General features: G+C 49.0%; 1 protein-coding gene across 1 annotated transcript in view; it reads right to left on the bottom strand.

The window, feature by feature from the left end:
- Window positions 1–14,787, bottom strand: part of LOC109732318 (MADS-box transcription factor 51) — a 34,413-nt gene extending 19,626 nt beyond the window's left edge. The window contains exon 1 of the mRNA XM_020291501.3: window positions 14,417–14,787. Within this exon, the coding sequence (XP_020147090.1) occupies window positions 14,417–14,601 (185 nt within the window). The 5' untranslated portion in view covers window positions 14,602–14,787. The remainder of the gene's footprint in view (window positions 1–14,416) is intronic.
- Between the last annotated feature and the right edge of the window lie 5,524 nt (window positions 14,788–20,311).

Below are 20,311 nucleotides of genomic sequence, written 5' to 3' on the forward strand. Positions count from 1 at the left end.
ATGAAGCTAAGAGAAAGGCAGGAGGTGTATGGCACAAATAGAAAGGTAGTGGTTCTCAGGAGGCGGAAAGAGGGCGAACCTAATCGCACTTTCGGCCGTAGGCAAGCTTGTGAGCTCCTTCCCATCCATCTGCCACTCCGACTGCAGCAAGGAGTGGCAGCTCCGCCTCCCCACATCAAGCAAATACATAGTTTTACGCAATGTTTGTAAGGCCAATTGCTGCTGGTTGTAGAGAGGCCGTGAGCAACCAACAAAGCAACAAGCAGGGAACAACTGAACATGGAAGAAAGGGAGCAAAGGAGGGTGGGGGAAGGGGGTTGGAGAGGGGTAAAGGATGGGGGAGGCATATGTTGGCAGTTGGCACTTTGTATCCTTGGCTCCTTGCCGTTGCCTGCTGTTCGTTGCTGCTGTACTAGGAAGGAGCTGTCGAATAGGATCTGCTTGAGAGGAGGCAATAGATCTACTGGAGAGGAGCCACTGCAGAGGAGGGGGAGGAGTGTGTGGATTGGAGATTATCTCTCCCTCTATCTCTCCCCCCTCTTACATGTTGGCACAAACATCCTCCCTTGTTTCCAGCCAAGACTCAGTTTCCCGCCTGGGAAAATTTCTCCCTTGCCTGGCAAGCTCAAGGCATCCAGTATGTATGAGAGCGCCAACCTGGACGCCTAAGAGGGCGCATCAAATGCTCTAAAGGTTAAGGTGGACGTCTTACACAACTATCTAAGGCAAGCTCGATGCCTTGAGCTTGGAGGGCGCCCTGAAGCCTAACCGTCGCCTACGCGATGCCTTACGGGCGCCTTAAAAACACGATTTTTGGTTAGTCTAGTCAGAGACTGTGTCGATGGTGTCGTGTTGAGCAAAGTTTCCCCGCCCCGACACCATCTCAATTGCATCCTATGCGAAAGTGCTAAGGGGCTCGTGGGTCTTTGTCCTCATCAAATGTCTCATTTGGGTGTCTAGGGTTTCTAGACGATGACTTTGTTATAATAATTAATTCTACCTATGGGTCCTACTTAGCCGTCCAAGCCCACGCTTAGTAGGACAACAAAATTAAAATAACCTAACATGGTCAACAAGTCAATGGGGTGAAAAAGATAAGAAGACCAATTCAAAGGAGTGGCTGGAGAGTTGTCTGTAGATGAGCATAATAGGATGATTGACATCCTTAAAGAACTCCATGAGCTGTGGCAAGTTGAGGTGATTAAAGCTAGGCAACGTTCCAGAGATAGAGATATAGTAGAGGGGGATAGAAACACTGCATATTTTTCAGGCAGTGGCTAATCAGAGAAGAAGGAAAAAGTTGATCCATGTGTTAGAAGGGGAGAATTGCCCTGTCACAGATAATGAGGAGATGACTAAGATTGATGTGAGTTATTATAAAGATCTATTCAAGTGGGAGCCTAGACCTAACATTACGTTGAAGGCTGATTTTTTCACTGAAGGTGAGAAAGTTACTATAGAGGAAAATGCTAGATTAGAGGCTAGATTTACTGAAGAGGAGATTAGGAATGCTGTTTTTAGTTCCTACTCTGATGGTGCTCCTGGACCTGATGGTTTACCTTTTATGTTTTATCAGGAATTCTGGGATATAGTTAAAGATGATTTGGTCAAGATCTTTGATGCTTGGTTTGATGGTAAATTAGATATCTTTGGGCTTAATTTTGCTATGATTACTTTGATTCCTAAGGAAAATGAGGCTAGGACTATGAATAAGTTTAGACCTATTAGTTTATTAAACTGCCGTTTTAAGATTTTCACTAAGGTATTGACTAATAGGTTGGCCCTCATAATTGGGAGACTGATCTCTGAAGCTCAGTCTGCCTTTGTGAGGGGTAGATTAATTCTGGAAAGTGTAGTTACAACTCATGAGATAGTGAATGTTGTACACTCTATTGGTAGGAAAGGTTTGGTGTTTAAGATTGATTATGAAAAAGCTTATGATAAAGTGAATTTAGATTTTCTTTATGAAATCCTAGCTCTTAGGGGTTTTGGGCCCAGGTGGCTGGGATGGATTAGAAGTCTGACTGAAAATGGCCTGTGGGAGTCAAATTAAATGGTGAAGAGAGTGATTTTTTCCTCACTAGAAAAGGACTGAGGCAAGGGGATCCAGTATCCCCACTTCTTTTTAATCTAGTTGTAGATGTGTTCTGTAGGATGCTGATGAAGGGATCACAGACTGGTTTAGTTAGGGGCTTATGCCCTGAACTTATTAGGGGGGGGGCTCATGTGCTTGCAATATGCTGATGATACTCTTTTGTTTTTAGAAAATGATCATAGAGTAGCCCTTAATTTGAAGTGGATTTTTCGAACAAGTTTCTGGGATGAGAATCAATTACCATAAAAGTGCCTCAGTTCCAATTAATATGGAGGACACAGAGCTGGAGAGCTTTGTTGAGATCTTCCAGTGTATTGTAGGAGGTTTCCCAATTAAATATCTGGGTATACCTCTTCATTTTAATAGACCGAGCAGAGAGGATCTACAATATTTGATAGATAAGATTCTGGCTAGGATTGCAGGGTGGAGAGGAAAGTTATTGTCACACTTAGGCCTTGTTTGGTAGAAGTGGATTGGGGAGGTGGGAATTTCAGGGGATTTTGTGAATCCCTTCCTTCCACTCAATCCTCTCAAATCCCCTTGAAACCTCCAAACCCCTCCAGCCACAATCCCCTCCGTATGGAAAACTTGTTTGATAGGCAAGGATTACCATATTCAGATAAGATAGTGCAAACATGTAAAAATGCAATCTTTACAAGATAGACAATATCTTATCACAATCCACTGAACCATCTCTCACTGGACAGTCATGAAAACTAAACTATGTATGTATGGCACCAAGCAAGCTGTCCTAAAAATCACAATCCACTGAGCTCAACTCATGACTGGGAGTGGAAGATTGAAAATAACAAGAGAAACATCATCATACAGTACAGAGCAACAGTTGAGTGAGGTGGTTTTCAGATGTTTTTCATGCACGCACCTAAACGACAACCAACTTAGACTAGAAAGTCAGGTGGTTCTATCAACCATTGGTCGAGAGCACACCCTACCAATCAGGATGGATGGGTTACTCCTACATAATCTGCTAGCTCAACACCAATAACTAGCAAGTAGAGATTCCAACAAGTAGACACAACAATGCCGCCGCCGACTAGACGAGTTCAGTTTGGTACCAAACCACGCAGTAGGTGTCAAAGTACTGCTGCTCCGGTGATGGACGCAGCAAACTGTCACAAGAACTCCTGTTGCGAACTGCTACAGAACACAGTGAACCTCGGGAGGAAGAAGGCGTCCGGCCGTACCCCTAGGGTTTCCAGAGGGGGTGAAGTAGTGGAGGAGAGGAGAGGAATCTCCTCGGGAAGAACCGGCGGAGGGGGACGTCGACACTCTGGCGGCAGGGCGTTCAAGATCCGGCGGCGAGGCACCTGCTCTCGGTGCCGACGGCGGGGCTCGTCCTCTCAGTGGCGGCGGCGGGGTGTTGAAGATCCAACGGCTGGGCGACGCTCTGTCTCACGCGTCCCGTTCCGCGCGGGTGCCCTTGAGGCTCGACAACCGCGTGGATAGGAGGGGAACGAAGGGGGTCGAAGGGATTGGGCTGCGCAAACCTCGTGAAACAAATGGGCCGACGAGGATTAGCGAGGTTTCTGTGCCCCGCGGGGTTAATCCTCTAGAAACCCTGTCGATCCGCTTGTATCAAACGAGGCCTTAGGGAAAATTACTCTGATTAAAGCATGTCTAGCTAGTACCCATTATATCTGTTATCCTTTTTTAAGTTTCTCAAATGGGCTATTAACCTGATTAACTCTCATATGGTTAACTGCCTATGGAGTGATAGTGAAGGGGCTCATAAGATTCACCTACCTAATTGGGAGTCTATTTGTATGAAGAAAGAATTTGGGGGTATGGGGGTCCTGAACCTACAAGATATGAACTTGTGTCTGATTGGTGCATGGGTTAAGAGGTATATTGCAGGAGAGGGGTCCCTGTGGAAGAAAGTGGTAGATGGTAAATACAATACTAGAAATCTTAATATCCTGTGCTGTCAGGATAACCATCCATCACAATTCTGGAAGAGCTTCCAGTGGGCTTTACAGGCTGTGAAGTTTGGTTATAAATGGAAGATATGGAATGCGAGGTCAGTTAGGTTCTGGGAAGACATTTGGCATGGAAATGCTCCTCTGGCTACCCAATTTTGGGATCTGTATTTCTTGGTTCAGGAAAAGAACAAAACTCTTGCTGAACTGTGGGATGGGGTAGAGCTTAAGTGTACATTTAGAAGGACCTTTTCAGAGGATCTGATGGAGCAATGGTTAGATCTTTATGTAGTGTAGTTGAGATGACTCATTTAGGCGAGGAAGAGGATAACTTGATCTGGCAGTATGAGTCGAAAGGGGTGTACTCTTCTAAGTCTCTATATGCTATAGTAAATTTTAGGGGGGGGGGGGTGCAAGCAGTGTTTCTACCTGCTGTTTGGAACATCAAAGTGCCTCCAAAAATTCAGGGGTTCTTGTGGCTGTTTTCACATAACAAGATTATGACCTGTGATAACCTAAGGAGGAGAGGGATGGCGAAACCTTTAGAGTGCGTTCACTGTAAAGAGATAGAGTCAGTGTATCATCTATTCTTTGAATGTGTGGTAGCGAGGAATGTCTGGAATATTGTTAAAAGAATCTTCCAGGTAGATGTGGTAGATTTTGAATCGATTACTAGACGCTGGCTATGTAATAAGAAAAATCTACACTTTAATTTTGTCACTTCCGCAATCCTATGGGGATTATGGTATGCAAGAAATGCTATTGTGTTTAATAGATGCTCATGGATATCCATGAAACAGGTCCTGGGACCAATCTATGGATACCTGAGAGCCTGGATAAAGATATCCAAGGATCTGCCGGGGGACTGTTGGACAAATTTCAAAAAGAACTGTGGGAGAGCCTAAAGGCCCCTTTTGCGCTGGAACCAGGCTGAGTCAGGAGGTGCACGACATTGGGTGGGGATCGTGGAAGGCGACGATGAGAGGAGCATAACATGGGGGCAGGACGTCGCTGGAATATCAAAAGATGCATCCAGAGGAAGCTGATGCTATTCATGTGGTCTTCTCTGGTTTCTGAGATGTACACTACTAAGAAAAGGGTTATAGATAATATGGACACTAATGGCGCACCAGACATGCGGTGCGCCACTACTATATAGCAGTGGTGCACCGTGTGTTGGTGCGCCCTATGACACTAATGGCGCACCACAGCCATGGTGCGCCACTACTAACAAATTTTCCTTTTTTTTTCCAAAACTACTAATGGCGCACCAGTCACCCCGTGCGCCACTACTAACCAACTTTTTTTCTTTTTTCCAAAAATACTAATGGCGCACCAGGGCACAGTGCGCCATTACTAGTTTTAACTAGTAATGGCGCACCAGTCACCCTGTGCGCCACTACTATCATTTTTAGTTTTTGCAAAACTACTAATGGCGCACCGCCAGCTGGTGCGCCATTAGTAACCAGGGTTACTAATGGCGCATTTGTGGATGGTGCGCCATTAGTAACCTGGGACCAGCTAGATATTTTGGACAGCCACCTACACACTCACTTTCCCCACTTCATGTTGGAAATATGCCCTAGAGGCAATAATAAAATCGTTATTATTGTATTTCCTTGTTCATGTTAATTGTCTATTGTTCATGCTATAATTGTATTAACTGGAAACTGTAATACATGTGTGAATACATAGACCACAACATGTCCCTAGTAAGCCTCTAGTTGACTAGCTCGTTGATCAATAGATGGTTATGGTTTCCTGACCATGGACATTGGATGTCATTGATAACGGGATCACATCATTAGGAGAATGATGTGATGGACAAGACCCAATCCTAAGCATAACACAAGATCGTGTAGTTCGTTTGCTAAGAGCTTTTCTAATGTCAAGTATCGTTTCCTTAGACCATGAGATTGTGCAACTCCCGGATATCGTAGGAATGCTTTGGGTGTACCAAACGTCACAACGTAACTGGGTGGCTATAAAGGTACACTACAGGTATCTCCGAAAGTGTCTGTTGGGTTGGCACGAATCGAGATTGGGATTTGTCACTCCGTATGACGGAGAGGTATCTCTGGGTCCACTCGGTAATGCATCATCATAATGAGCTCAATGTGACCAAGTGGTTGGTCACGGGATCATGCATTACGGTACGAGTAAAGTGACTTGTCGGTAACGAGATTGAACGAGGTATTGGGATACCGACGATCGAATCTCGGGCAAGTAACATACCGATAGACAAAGGGAATTGTATACGGGATTGATTGAATCCTCGACATCGTGGTTCATCCGATGAGATCATCGAGGAGCATGTGGGAGCCAACATGGGTATCCAGATCCCGCTGTTGGTTATTGACCGGAGAGTCGTCTCGGTCATGTCTGCGTGTCTCCCGAACCCGTAGGGTCTACACACTTAAGGTTCGGTGACGCTAGGGTTGTAGAGATATTAGTATGCGGTAACCCGAAAGTTGTTCGGAGTCCCGGATGAGATCCCAGACATCACAAGGAGTTCCGGAATGGTCCGGAGGTAAAGATTTGTATATAGGAAGTCCAGTTTCGGCCACCGGGAAAGTTTCGAGGGTCACCGGTATTGTACCGGGACCACCGGAAGGGTCCCGGGGGTCCACCGGGTGGGGCCACCTATCCCAGAGGGCCCCATGGGCTGAAGTGGGAAGGGAACCAGCCCCTGGTGAGCTGGTGCGCCCCCCATGGGCCTCCCCCTGCGCCTAGGGTTGAAAACCCTGGGGGTGGGGGGCGCCCCACCTGACTTGGGGGGCAAGTTTCCCCCCTTGGCCACCGCCCCCCTTGAGATTGGATCTCTAGGGCCGGCGCCCCCCACATGGCCCCTATATAAAGAGGGGGGAGGGAGGGCTGCGCAACCCAAGCCCCTGGCGCCTCCCTCTCCCCCCGTAACACCTCTCCTTCTCGCTGAGCTTAGCGAAGCCCTGCCGAGATCCCCGCTGCTTCCACCACCACGCGGTCGTGCTGCAGGATCTCCATCAACCTCTCCTTCCCCCTTGCTGGATCAAGAAGGAGGAGACGTCTCTCCCAACCGTACGTGTGTTGAACGCGGAGGTGCCGTCCGTTCGGCGCTAGGATCATCGGTGATTTGGATCACGACGAGTACGACTCCATCAACCCCGTTCTCTTGAACGCTTCCGCTCGCAATCTACAAGGGTATGTAGATGCACTCCTTCCCTCTCGTTGCTAGTAAACTCCATAGATTGATCTTGGTGATCGTAGAAAATTTTGAATTTCTGCTACGTTCCCCAACACTTCATTCTCTCCACCTCCTCCTCCAAGCTTGTCTCGACTGCCTCCTCCTCCTCACCTCATTTGCACCATAGATTCATCCAAATTAAGTGGTTAAATTACCCTTTTTGATAGGTAAGTAAGGGGAAAGCTTTCTTTATGTTGTAGATCTACTTTTTTCTCCCTCCAACAACGTGCACATGCACTTTTTATGGCCTAGCTAGATCTATGTATGTTTGTGGTGTTGCATATGTTTGTGGTGTTGCATATATGTTTGTGTTTGCAGGTACCGGTATTTGAAATGCGATAGTTGCCAATATTTTGCCGGAATGTTGATTCATTTCCGTTTCGGCGAGAATTTTGGCACTATGCATTCTTTTTGGTCCTATTTTTAGGCAAAGTCATGCCAAATTATTTCTTGGTTCTAAAATATCGTTTTGCTCTACCCCGCAGGCGACCATGGTCCGCACGATGACCGAAGGCATCGTGAATAAGTTTTTGAGCTCCGCGAAGGCCGAGATGCTTCAAAAGAACGAGACGAAGATAAGATGTCTGTGTCGAAGATGCAAGCTGAGGAGCCTTATGGACCCGGATTCCGTACAGGTGCGGGACCACCTGCTCTTGCGTGGTTTCATGGATGGCTATCGGTGGCAAGGTGATGAAGATGATTATGAAGTCGTCCATGGGGGCCGGCCGGCAAGAAATGAGGAAGGGCAGCAAGACAACCGCGGCTAGGGCGGGCGAGAAGACGAAGAATGTCCAAGACATGATCACGAAGTAGATGCAGTACACAGTCATCATGTAGAAGATGCCGGACATGATGATGAGGAAGATGCCGGAGCAGACGACGATGGACCATCGATGGGCTGGGTGCAGGACCCTCATATTCAAGAGCTGCTTCTCAAGCAGACGGATAACGCAAGAGCTGCCGCCCGAGAGAAAGCCAAGCTGGATCAACTGGAGATAGACGCGGTTACTCCATTGTATGAAGGATGCAGGCCCGAGGATACCCGCCTGAAAGTAACGCTCATGACTCTAGAGATGAAGGTAAAACACAAAATGACCGACGCATGCTTCGACGAGAACATGTCATTCTGGCACGAACGTCTTCCCAAGGGGAACAAGTGCTCGACCAGTTTCGAGGAGGCGAAGAAAATCGTGTGTCCTCTGGATTTACCGCACGTGAAATACCATGTGTGCATGAACAATTGCATCATTTATCAGGACGAGCACGCGGAGTCTACCATATGTCTGGTGTGCGGCGTCACTCGATACAAGAAGAGGAAGAAAGCTCCTCGAAAAGTGGTGTGGTACTTTCCGATCACTCCTCGTCTGCAGCGGTATTTCGCGGACCCTAAGGTAGCAAAGCTCTTGCTTTGGCACGCGGATAGGGAGGAGAAGAAGCGAGAAGATGACGCAAATAATCCGGAGATAAATAAAAAATACAAGATGCTGAGTCACCCTAAGGATGGGAGCCAGTGGCAAGCGTTGAACTTCGAACACCCAGAATTTGGGAACGATCCAAGGAACATCGTGCTGGGCACGAGCACCGATGGAGTCAATCCGTTTGGCATCCAGAGAAGCACACATAGCACCTGGCCTGTGTTTGTGTGGATGTACAACCTTCCCCCCTGGTTGTGCATGAAGAGGAAGTACATTCACATGAGTATGCTAATTGAAGGGCCGAAACAACCAGGGAACGACATCAATATGTATCTGGGGCTGCTGAAAGAGGAGCTAGACACGCTGTGGAAAACGCCAGCCAATACGCGGGACGCCGCAGAGAAAGAATATTTCCCTATGAGAGCCGCACTGCTCACGACGGTGCACGACTATCTCGGTTACGGATATGTCGCGGGGCAGGTGGTCCACGGATTTTCTGGATGCGTCAGGTGCATGGATGACACAACGTATCGCCAGCTAGATAGAGATCCCGGGTCTTCGAAAACCATGTTCATGGGACATCGAAGGTGGCTTCGCGATGATGACTCATGGAGGAAACGCAAGGATCTGTTCGATGGTGAAACCGAAACCCGAAGATGCCCGCGTACGAGGAGCGGCAAGGAAATAGACGAGCTATTGAAAAATTAGAAAGATTGCCCACTGCCGGGAAAGAAGCAAAAGGCGCCAGAGCCAGGAAAGAAGCAAAAGGCGCAAGAGCCGCTGCTGAAGGTATGGAAAACAAGGTCTGTTTTCTGGGACTTTCCGTACTGGAAGATCCACCGTGTGCCTCACAGCCTTGATGTCATGCATATCACGAAGAACGTGTGCGAGAGTCTGCTTGGTACCCTGCTCAACATGCCAGAGAGGACCAAAGATGGGCCGAAAGCAAGGGCAGACTTGAAATCAATGGGCATCAGGGAGGAGCTTCACGCTAATGATGATGATGATGAGGCGAAGCAGGACACGGAAAGTCGTCGCAAAGGCAAAAAGGCCAAGAAGACCGGAAATGACTTCCCTCCCGCGTGCTTCACTCTAAGTCAGGAGGAGATCGATCAGTTTTTCACCTGCCTCGTAGGAGTAAAACTTCCTTACGGTTACGCGGGGAAGATAATCAGATACCTAGACTCAGCGAAGCAAAAGTTCAGCGGGATGAAGTCTCACGACTGTCACGTGCTGATGACGCAGATACTTCCAGTTGCAATCCGTGGGATCATGGACGCGCACGTCCGTGAAACGCTATTTGGCCTATGCAACTTTTTCGACGTCATCTCTCGAAAGTCGGTTGGCGTGAGGCAACTCAGAAGGCTACAGGAAGAGATCGTGGTGATACTATGCGAGCTTGAGATGTACTTCCCGCCCGCATTCTTCGACGTTATGGTGCATCTGCTGGTCCATATCTTGGAGGATATCATCCAACTTGGGCCGACGTTCCTGCACAGCATTATGCCATTCGAAAGGATGAATGGTGTCATCAAAGGATACGTTCGCAACATGTCACGTCCAGAGGGAAGCATAGCTCATGTTTCACGCGTTGGTTCAAGCAGAAGCTTTGGTCGTACCCTTTACATGTTTCACGCGTTGGTTCGGACGGAGATATAATCAAAGAGCACAACTCATGTTTCACGCGTTGGTTCAAGCAGAAGCTTTTGTTGTACCCTTTACATGAGGATTCTTCCGCGGAAGAACAACTCATATTCGCCTTGTCACAGGGCGCCGAGCACAACCTGATGACGTATGAGGCGTACGATATCAACGGCTACACATTCTATACCGAGGGAAAGGACATGAAGAGCGATGGTTATCAGAACTCCGGGGTAACGATGGAATCCTACACCGGTAACGACAAGGACAGATACTACGGAAGGATCGAGGAGATCTGGGAGCTGAGCTATGCTGGAGAGAAGGTCCCGATGTTCCGTGTCAGATGGGCCAAGAGCGTCCTAAAAGAAGACCGGTATTTCACCACCATGGTTATACCCGAAGCCAAATCCAAGACCGCGGACGCAAACATCACCGCGAAAAATGAGCCATGGGTACTGGCTTCCCAAGTGGACCAATGCTTCTTCATTACCGACCCGTCAAAGCCTAGTCGTGTTGTCGTGAGGAGAGGCAAAAGGAAGATCATCGGAATGGATGGAGTCGCCAATGAGCAAGACTTCGACAAGTACGGCGACCCGAAGATGGAGATGCGGATCTTTAGACTCGTGGTCGTCTAAAAGTGGGCAACTGGAGCACAGCATTGCAATCAGATGGGATGACTTGGTCGGCTGTTGGGTTGTCGCAACATCGGTGCAGCGCCTCGACCCCGCGGCCATGGTGTCGATTTCTTTCATGGGGGTTGCCAGGGCGACGTTCCATTGTCGCGCGGAGGCAGTGCTTGCCTACATGGCTCGTAGGAGCCCGTGTGTTCTCTGGCGATGGAAGGCGCGACGGCGGCCATGGATCTGGTCTCCACCTAGAACCGTCGTCGGTAGAGGGGTCAGCGAGGGGTGTTGGTTCCCTGCCAGCGTTTTGGTAGCTGCACGCGGATCCGGGCAGCTACTGGTTCGGAGTGGTGCAAATGCTGGTGAAAACCATGTCGACCTTGGTCATGGCTAACGTTGGCAGCATCTTGGGCGTCGTCTCCTTGTCAAAGGCATCGTCGGTTGCAATCGTCGCCACCTCGTCTCGACTACTCCGGGGGGAACCTAGATCTGGGTCTCCCGAATTGGACGATGGAGATGCCTTCAAGGCCGTTCTCCTTGGGGGCATCGTTTTGGAGTAGGTACTGTGTGGAGGTGACAAAAGGAGGAGTGGTGTTGCATCTACCGCAACGACGGCGGTTCTCGGCGACAGACGCATGTTGATGGACGCGTGTAGGATGGTGGCGTTGTCTGGCGACGTGGTGGCGTCGACAACAAAATGGCCTGGCAAGGTGAATGCGTTGATCGCCCCTGAAGGTGGGATGTCGGAAGATGGTTGCAGCCGATTCTAGAGCGTGTGCATGCAGTGTGCGCAGAGGGTCTGCTAGACCGATTGATGCTCTCGGCTCGCCGGTGGACGGCTTGATGAGACCGGATTAGATGATGTGTGTTAGTGCGAGATCAAGGCACATCATCAAGCTTATAGGTGTAGCAATTATGGTTTCTCTTGAAATAGGCTTTCGCCCCGCTTTATAAATAAAGCAAACAACACAACAAGGTACACAGCCGAACGGTACATGGTAGCGAGGAAGCCCTTAACAAAGAAAATCTAAAGATACAACATGAAGCATAGAACAATCATAATACATTGCCATGGCCCGACAGCCGGCGTCATAGCTCCATGACAACGCCCTCAAGAGGGTTACGGTGCCAAGCGTCGCCGTTGTCGAGTCCGTGGACATGGATTTTCATCCGGTACCCAGGTACAGGGAAGAGGCCCGCGACAACGTCCTCAAGAGGGTAACGGCACCCACAGGCGTCACCGTCGTCGGTGCAAAAGCGCGAAGATTTCGCTTGGGAACTCCTCTGCCCCACTAGGAGACACCAGGCACCGCGATGAAGATCAGCCCATCAAACCAGATTTGGGCGCCACCACCTCCGCTTGAAAAGAGCAGGCCAGAGCCATCCACCACACTCCCCTTGCCGCCCAGATGACCAAGAGTCGAAGCCACCACCACCATCACGGAGCCCGCCGGAGAGCAGTCCATGTAGCCCACCTTCTGAGGCCGCCACCCCGGCATCCAAGGACTATCCCAACACTGACTCTATAACAAGCAGACGCCACCCCCAAGCAACCCATGAACTCCGTCGCGACATGACCGGATGTGACCGGAGCAAGCACAAGGAGCAACCAGCCCCGACCAAGGGGACCCGTGTCAACCCCTGGCCCGGCATGCCAGCCCACGCCGGCGGCCAACTGCCAGCCAACACTACCAGGAGGTGCAGGCGTCGCCCCGTCAGATCTGGTTGTCCAGATCCAGATGCGGAGAATACCGCGGCATCCGGCACCTCCGACCGCCATGTGGCAGCTAGTACCTCCGGACGCCAATCGCCATCACCTCTGTCGTCCCCCACAGCATGCTCTGCCACCGCCGCGCCAACGCCGAGGGCCACCACACAACCCAGCACATCGTACATTGCAAGCCCGCGGGAGGAGACCGCCACACTCCCACCGCATGAACTCCACCTCCACCACGCCGGCACCTCCACTGACCACTGCAGAGACGGCCGACCGTGGCCCACGCTGTCCGCAACGCGCCCCAGCCCGCGCCGCCTGAGGGATCTGGCCACAGCTGCGTCAGCTGCCACCAGCGCATGACCGGGCGCACCCCGCCCTAGCGTAGCCTACCATGCCGCAGACAAGACCTGAGGTCGCCGCCACGCAGACCTGCCACCGCGCCGCCATGACCCGCGCATCGCGGCGCCCATGCACGAAGACGCCGGCCCACGCCAGCCCCTGCCGCGCGAGGGGATGAGGAATCCCCGCCGGCGCCGGCGCCGATCAAGATACGCCCGGTCGCGCCCTCTGGCGGCATCAGGAGTGGGAGGAGGGGAGGGGAAGGGGAGAGGCGGCCAGCGGCTAGGATTCCTCCCCCGCCGCCCCGAGGGCGCCAGAGGAGGAGGGGAAAATGGGACAATCCGTCTAGCAACTATGGTTTCATAAAGGTGGCCTTGAGTTGATCCATATATTTATTTTGTTGGACTCTGTTGAATAATATAATAAAAATGACTGTGTGTATCGTTTGATGTAGACGCCGAGGGTAATACTTCTTTTCAAAAGAAAACCCCAAATATCTTTCATGTTTGTCATAATTCTTAGCTCACAACATCTTTCTCATAGAATCCACAACTGAACTAAACACATCCTTAGTTTCTTTTACGTGTGCAAGTCACTTATCTTAATCTCATATGCCGATTTACTACACTCAATGTAGCGAAAGAGTATTGTTTTCATTTTGGTAGAACGTATAGTAGACTTGGCGTTAACTTGGTTCTTTCACTCCCCTCAGTTCTTTCACTCCCCTAAAAAAAAACTTGGTTCTTTCACTCGGCACATACAATCAAATATGCACCACTCCAAATATAAAGTATAGTATACTGTTTTTCTGAAAAGTCAAGCTTCTTAGTTTTGTTCAAATTTATAGAGAAAATATCACTATGATCACGAGATTGGTCAATATTTTTTACATTTTCTTTATTTAGGACTGTAGATGTTAACATATTTTATTATAAACTTAGTTGAACATAAAAAAGTTGACTTTAAGAAAACGGACATAGTATTCCGGCGCATGCGGCTGCGCGGTGGAGCAAGTGCCACTAGAGAAGCTTCCACGGAGCAGTACAAGACCACGCTTAGTTTTCTCCCGAACGAACCAAAAACACTACTGCTATTCGTTTCTTAAAAAAAACACTGCTGCTATCTAGTAATTGAGTACTTAGAAAGCAGAGCTCCTGCTCATGTGCAAGGTGGTGGTGCCGATACTAGCAGTGTGAGAAACCAACCAAAGACCAGATCCTAAGCAGGTTCGTACGAGGTGGTAGGCATGCAGCCTTGGTTTACCAATTACGAGAAGCCAAGGCCCAAGGGGAGAACAGGATTCAAACATTTGAATCGGAGCGAATCTAGCGATCCTAATTACTGGGCGAAATTGCAGAGGAGTAACGAGTAAGTACTTGGAGCAGGTAAACAAAACAGAGTGCGGGGATCGGCGAGCGGCATGCACCTGGAGGAGGCGTACTCGTAGAGCCTGCCGGCGGGGGAGAAGACGAGCAGCGAGACCTCGGCGTCGCAGAGGACCGCGAGCTCGAAGGCCTTCTTGAAGAGCCCCGCGCGGCGCTTGGAGAAGCGCACCTGCCGGCTCGTCCGGTCCTCGATCCGCCGCAGCTCCACACGCCCGCGCCGCGCCATCCCCAGTTCCCCACCAGCCTCGTCCTCTCCTCCGCCTTCCCTCGTGTCTCTCTTGAGTCTCTTCTCCTGTTTATCTCGGTGGATGGAAAGGGGTCGGGGTGTCAGGGAGAGAGTGTGGCCGGAGCGAGGGGACTCCACTGCTCACGGGAGCGGGGGAAAGAGATGGACGGGTCCGTGGGGGTGACATGGATGAGTCCGTGGGGGTTGACGAATCACCGTACACCTCGCTCGTGGCCGCCAATGGTGGTAAAGAAAACGTGGAGACGGCGACCAGAGAATCCACGAGCCCACTGATTTGCTTATAAAAATCGTTGATCCAGGACCGCACCCCCGGTTCATAAACAAACTTGGTAAATTCCAGATGAGGAATGCGGGGGGTGAACCTGGCCACCACCACTAGCATTTTCAAACAAACAGGGACGGGCGCCAGTGCACCACCACCACGACCACTGCACCCATCCTTATCCACGCTGTGAAAAACCAGGGCCGAGTCGGATTGGAATGTGTGTGTGGAAGCGGAGGGCTCCAGCTAGGACGTACGGCACCTGGGCCGCCGAAATATCTGCCTGCGCCAGGGCCCCGGTGAGAACCAATGAGCCGAAAGTGGTTAAATTTCTCGAAGATAAGGATGCCGTGTAAGGCAAGGGCCGCTGTGGCGAGGCTTGCAGGCCGGACAGCGCGATGGGATCAGAAAAATGGTCCCGCGCTCTCCTTGGATGCATCTGTGGTGTGATGGTGACCTCTGAAAGCAGGAGATTTTTGCCAGTGGTGCTGCCGATATTAACGGCTCTATCATCGAAAGTCATCTTTTGATCCCGAGCTCATATGCTCCCGCATGAATAGTAAAATCGAAAAAAAAAATTCAAAAAATTTCAATTTTTTTTAAAGAAACATTGACAAAAGTTCTAAGTGCCTGCAAAAATTCATCATGAAATCACATTCCTGTAAGGCGTGGCAAAAAAAACAAATTCAATGCTTCAAAATGCTTTTGAAAGTAGCTTTTTCAGAGTACTGTTTTTGTTTTTTTGCCATGCCTTCTAGAAATGTGATTTCACGACGAATTTTTGCAGGCACTTGGAACTTTTGTCAATATTTCCCCCAAAAAAAATTTGGAATTTTTTGAATTTTTTTGATATTTTTTCGATTATGCAGGAGCATATGAGCTCGGGATCAATTCCTATTTTTTCGATTTTACTGTTTATGCGGGAGCATATGAGCTCGGGATCAAAAGATGACTTTCGATGATAGAGCCGTTAATATCGGCAGCACCACTGGCAAAAATCTCCTGCTTTCAGAGGTCACCATCACACCACAGATGCATCCAAGGAGGCGCGGGACCATTTTCCTGATCCCATCGCGTTGTCCGGCATGCAAGCCTCGCCACAGCGGCCCTTGCCTTACACGGCATCCTTATCTTCGAGAAATTTAACCACTTTCGGCTCATTGATTCTCACCGGGGCCCTGGCGCAGGCAGATATTTCCGCGTCCATCTATCATCACCAATCACACTACACCTAGGGTCTCTTTCATTTTTTTTGCGGAAAAGGGTCTCTTTCATTTGAAGATTCCAAAACGCATAAATAGAAAAGCTGTAAGATTTTAATTCCAGCATTTTCGATATAGTACTATTCCCTCCATTCCACAATGTAGTGCATCCACGTTTTCCGAGATCTAACTTTGATCATAAATTTAACCAACGAGACCAATCGCGGCGGGAGAAAAAATTATATCGAAAATGCGTTGGCGCACTACATTGTGAAACTTGGATCTCGGGATGCGTTGGCGCACTACATTGTGAAACGGAGGGAGTACCATATTTTTGGTCTGATTGGTTCATTGGTTGTATCATAGGAAAAGCAAAGAATATTTTCCTAAAGGTATTTTTACACTGTAAGTATGAAGTGTGCGACGCTTCCGCGAGCAACCAGGAGGGAAAAACCTAGTGTCGCGGAGCCATCGGCCTCCGTCCCCTTCCGTCTCCAGGTCGCCACCGGGCGAAGCCCGACCGGCGCCAGCCGCGGCGGGTTCTCCTTTCCCCATGCTCGGTGACGACTCACGTGGATTGGCGGCGTCAGGTGGTGGCCGCGCGCAGGCGTGGTACGCAACGGCAGGGTCGCGAATGGTTGTCTCTACGCGGTGGACTGCGTGGTGTGGTCGCCCATGGCGACAGCGGTTTCGATCTGGATGGGCTAGATCCGGTTGTCCGGGGCTTACGGGTGGCATGGGTGTCGCTGGTAGGACCTTCATGTCATTTCATGGAAGTTCGCGCCCCCCCGGTGGTGATGCTCCTGGCCAGGATAACCGGGATGCACCGCGCCTTGACCTGGGAGCTCGCCAACAGGCTGCTCAATGCAGTTCAGATCTGGGACCAGCGGGGCTCTCCGGGCCGATTCGAGGGCACAACCGGGGCTGCTGCTGTCGATGTCCTCCTCGCGATGGGGTCAGGGCCAGTTGTGCTAGTGGCTACCTCACCCGGCCTTGAGCCAAGAGCGTAATGCTTGAGGAGCTAGCGCCTGCCCAGTTCTGGGGTTAGGGGGTGAAACGCCCCCGATGTATATATAATTTTTTATTGTCTCATGTTATTATCATACAGTTTTACATAATGTTGGCAACAGTTTATATTATTTTTATTTGGACTAATCTATTAATCCAGTGTCAAATGTCAGTTTCTATTTTCTATGATTTTGGGGCTTTACAGGAATTTTTTAGGCCAGAAAGTACAAAATTGTTTACCTACCTTACGCGCCCAATGATTCACAAATTTATTTGAGTATCTTGGATGCAAAGTTGGAGAACTGTAGGATCGAAAGTAGGTCTAGAGGGGGATGATTAGACTACTTGACTAAATAAAGGTCTAACTTTTTCCCAATTTTAGTTGTGGGCAAATGTTAGCAATTAACACAAGTTAAGCAATCAACCTACACATGCATTTCTAAGAGTGTAGCAGCGGAAAGTAAAACATTTCATATGAAGGTAAATGGAAGGGTTTGGAGAGTGCAAACGCAATGGAGACCCGGAGATTTTTGGCGTGGTTCCGATAGGTGGTGCTATCATACGTCCACATTGATGGAGACTTCAGTCCACTGAGGGCTCCACCCACGAAGGGTCCACGAAGAAGCAACCTTGTCTATCCGACCATGGCCATCGTCCACGAAGGACTTGCCTCACTCGGGTAGATCTTCACGAAGTAGGCGATCTCCTTGCCCTTACAAACTTCTTGGTTCAACTCCACAATCTTGACGGAGGCTCCCAAGAGACACCTAACCAATCTAGGAGACACCACTCACTAGTAGAAAAAGGGTCAAATGTCAAGCACATTAGTGCCGGTTTGCTTTTGAGTCGGCACTAATGTGTGCATTAGTGCCGGTTCCAACGGCTAGCCAGCCGCTTTCATTAGTACCGGTTCGTGTCCGACCTTTAGCACCGGTTCGTGCCACGGACCGGTACTAAAGTGAGTGGTGGCAGGATGTTGTCAGTCCGGGGCCCCTCCAGCACCTTTAGTACCGGTTCATGGCACGAACCGGTGCTAAAGGTCGTCCTACATAAACCCTTCGTCCACCCGAGCTCGCTCTGTTCTTCCCCTTTCCCCTCTCCTCTCTATTCTTCCCCTCTTCCTCTCGAGCTCATCACACATTTTGCCCAAAATTTGTCAAGATTTGAAGGCCCCCATCCATTCAAATGACCACAAAGGTTAGCAACTTTGTCCTTTCATCTCTCATTGCTAGATTAGCTCTTGCAATGCTTTGTATAGTGATTAATTTATGAGTTTAGTAATTTGGTAGAAAATATATGTGCTAGTATTTGATTTATATGCAATTTGTGGTCAAAACTAACACTTAGTTTGCATATGTAGGTGTGGTTTACTTAGTGCCTTCTAAATCTCCGTCGTAACCACAGTCGATCGCCCGCACCGTTCCGTCGCCGGCACCACCTTGTGGTGAGCCTCTTGTTCATGAATGTTTTACATTACCAAATTGATGTTTGTGTGATTTGGATATATAGTTACTCGTATAATTATCTTACCCGTACGTTGTTATTTATACATAGTGCCATGGTTTTGATATCCGTCCCCGTCGGCCCTCGTCCTTGTTATGATTCAGATGTGGTATACTCTCTTTTAAAACTAGTTGTTGCATTTCGTGTTTATGACAAATTATGCCCATCAAGTTGACATAGATATTTTTGTCTAGGAGGTTTGTGAACCGGAAATTCCAACCGACCCTATTATCGAGAGGTTAAATTTAGTTGAAAGAGAAAACGAGTATTTGAAAGAAAAATTGAAAAGAATTGAGGGGGAGAAGATGGAATTGGAGTTGCATGTTGCCGATGTCGTCGATGATCACAAGATCAAGATGGAGAAAATGCGCTTGAAGATTAGATAGATTAGAAAATATGCCATTGATAGTGAGGCTTGGTATCATTATGCTGTTGGATCAATTGTTACCTTAGTTGCGATCTTGATCGCATTTGTTGTTGCATTTAAATTCTTTAGTTAGAGAGTTATTTGTTTGTTGCATTTAAGTCTTGTATGAACTTTATGTATGAACTTGTATTAATTTGGTCTATTCGGTGTTGTGTAATGAAGATGAGCCGACAATGGATGTACAATGACCGATGCTCTCCCGAGTTCATTAATGGCGTGCAAACTTTTCTGCTTGCGGCTGAGGTAAACAAGCGGGCGGATGGTTTTATGCCTTGTCCATGTTTAGTCTGTAAGAATGATCACAATTACTCTACGTCAAGAACCATTCACGTCCACCTGTTTAAGTCCGGTTCCATGCCCCACTATAATGTTTGGACCAAGCACGGAGAAAGAGGGGTTATGATGGAAGACAATGAAGAAGAAGAGGACGACGACAGCTATCCTGGCCATGGGTTCCCTGAATACGATGATACAACAATTTGGGAAGAAGCTGAGCTGGCAATGCGGGAAGAAGCTGAAGAAGAGGCATTAGATGAGCCCGCTGATGATCTAGGTCGGGCCATTGCCGATGCAAAGAGAAACTGCGCAAGTGATTTGGAGAAGAAGAAGTTGCAGCGCATGTTAGAGGATCACAAGAAATTGTTGTACCCGAATTGCGAAGCTGACAAGAAAAAGTTGGGCACCACACTGGAATTGCTGCAATGGAAGGCAGAGAATGGTGTATCTGACAAGGGATTTGGAAAGTTGCTGGTAATGATAAAGAATATGCTTCCAAAGGACAACGAATTGCCCGAGAGTACGTACGAAGCAAAGAAGGCTGTCTGCCCTCTAGGGTTAGAGGTGCAGAAGATACATGCATGCCCTAATGACTGCATCCTCTACCGTGGTGAGTACGAGGATTTGAACGCTTGCCCGGTATGCGGTGCATTGCGCTATAAGATCAGGCGCGATGACCCTGGTGATGTCGAGGGCGAGCGCCCCAGGAAGAAGATTCCTGCCAAGGTGATGTGGTATGCTCCTATAATACCACGGTTGAAATGTTTGTTCCAAAACAAAGAGCATGCCAAGGCGATGCGATGGCACAGAGAAGACCGTAAGAAAGACGGAAAGTTGAGAGTACCCGCTGACGGGTCGCAGTGGAGAAAAATTGGGAGAAAGTACGGGAAGGAGTTTGCAGATGACGCAAGGAACATATGGTTTGGTCTAAGCGCAGATGGCATTAATCCTTTTGGGGAGCAGAGCAGCAACCATAGCATGTGGCCTGTGACTCTATGTTTGTATAACCTT

The sequence above is a fragment of the Aegilops tauschii genome, chromosome 3 (genome assembly GCF_002575655.3).
Source record: "Aegilops tauschii subsp. strangulata cultivar AL8/78 chromosome 3, Aet v6.0, whole genome shotgun sequence".
Lineage (NCBI taxonomy): Eukaryota > Viridiplantae > Streptophyta > Magnoliopsida > Poales > Poaceae > Aegilops > Aegilops tauschii.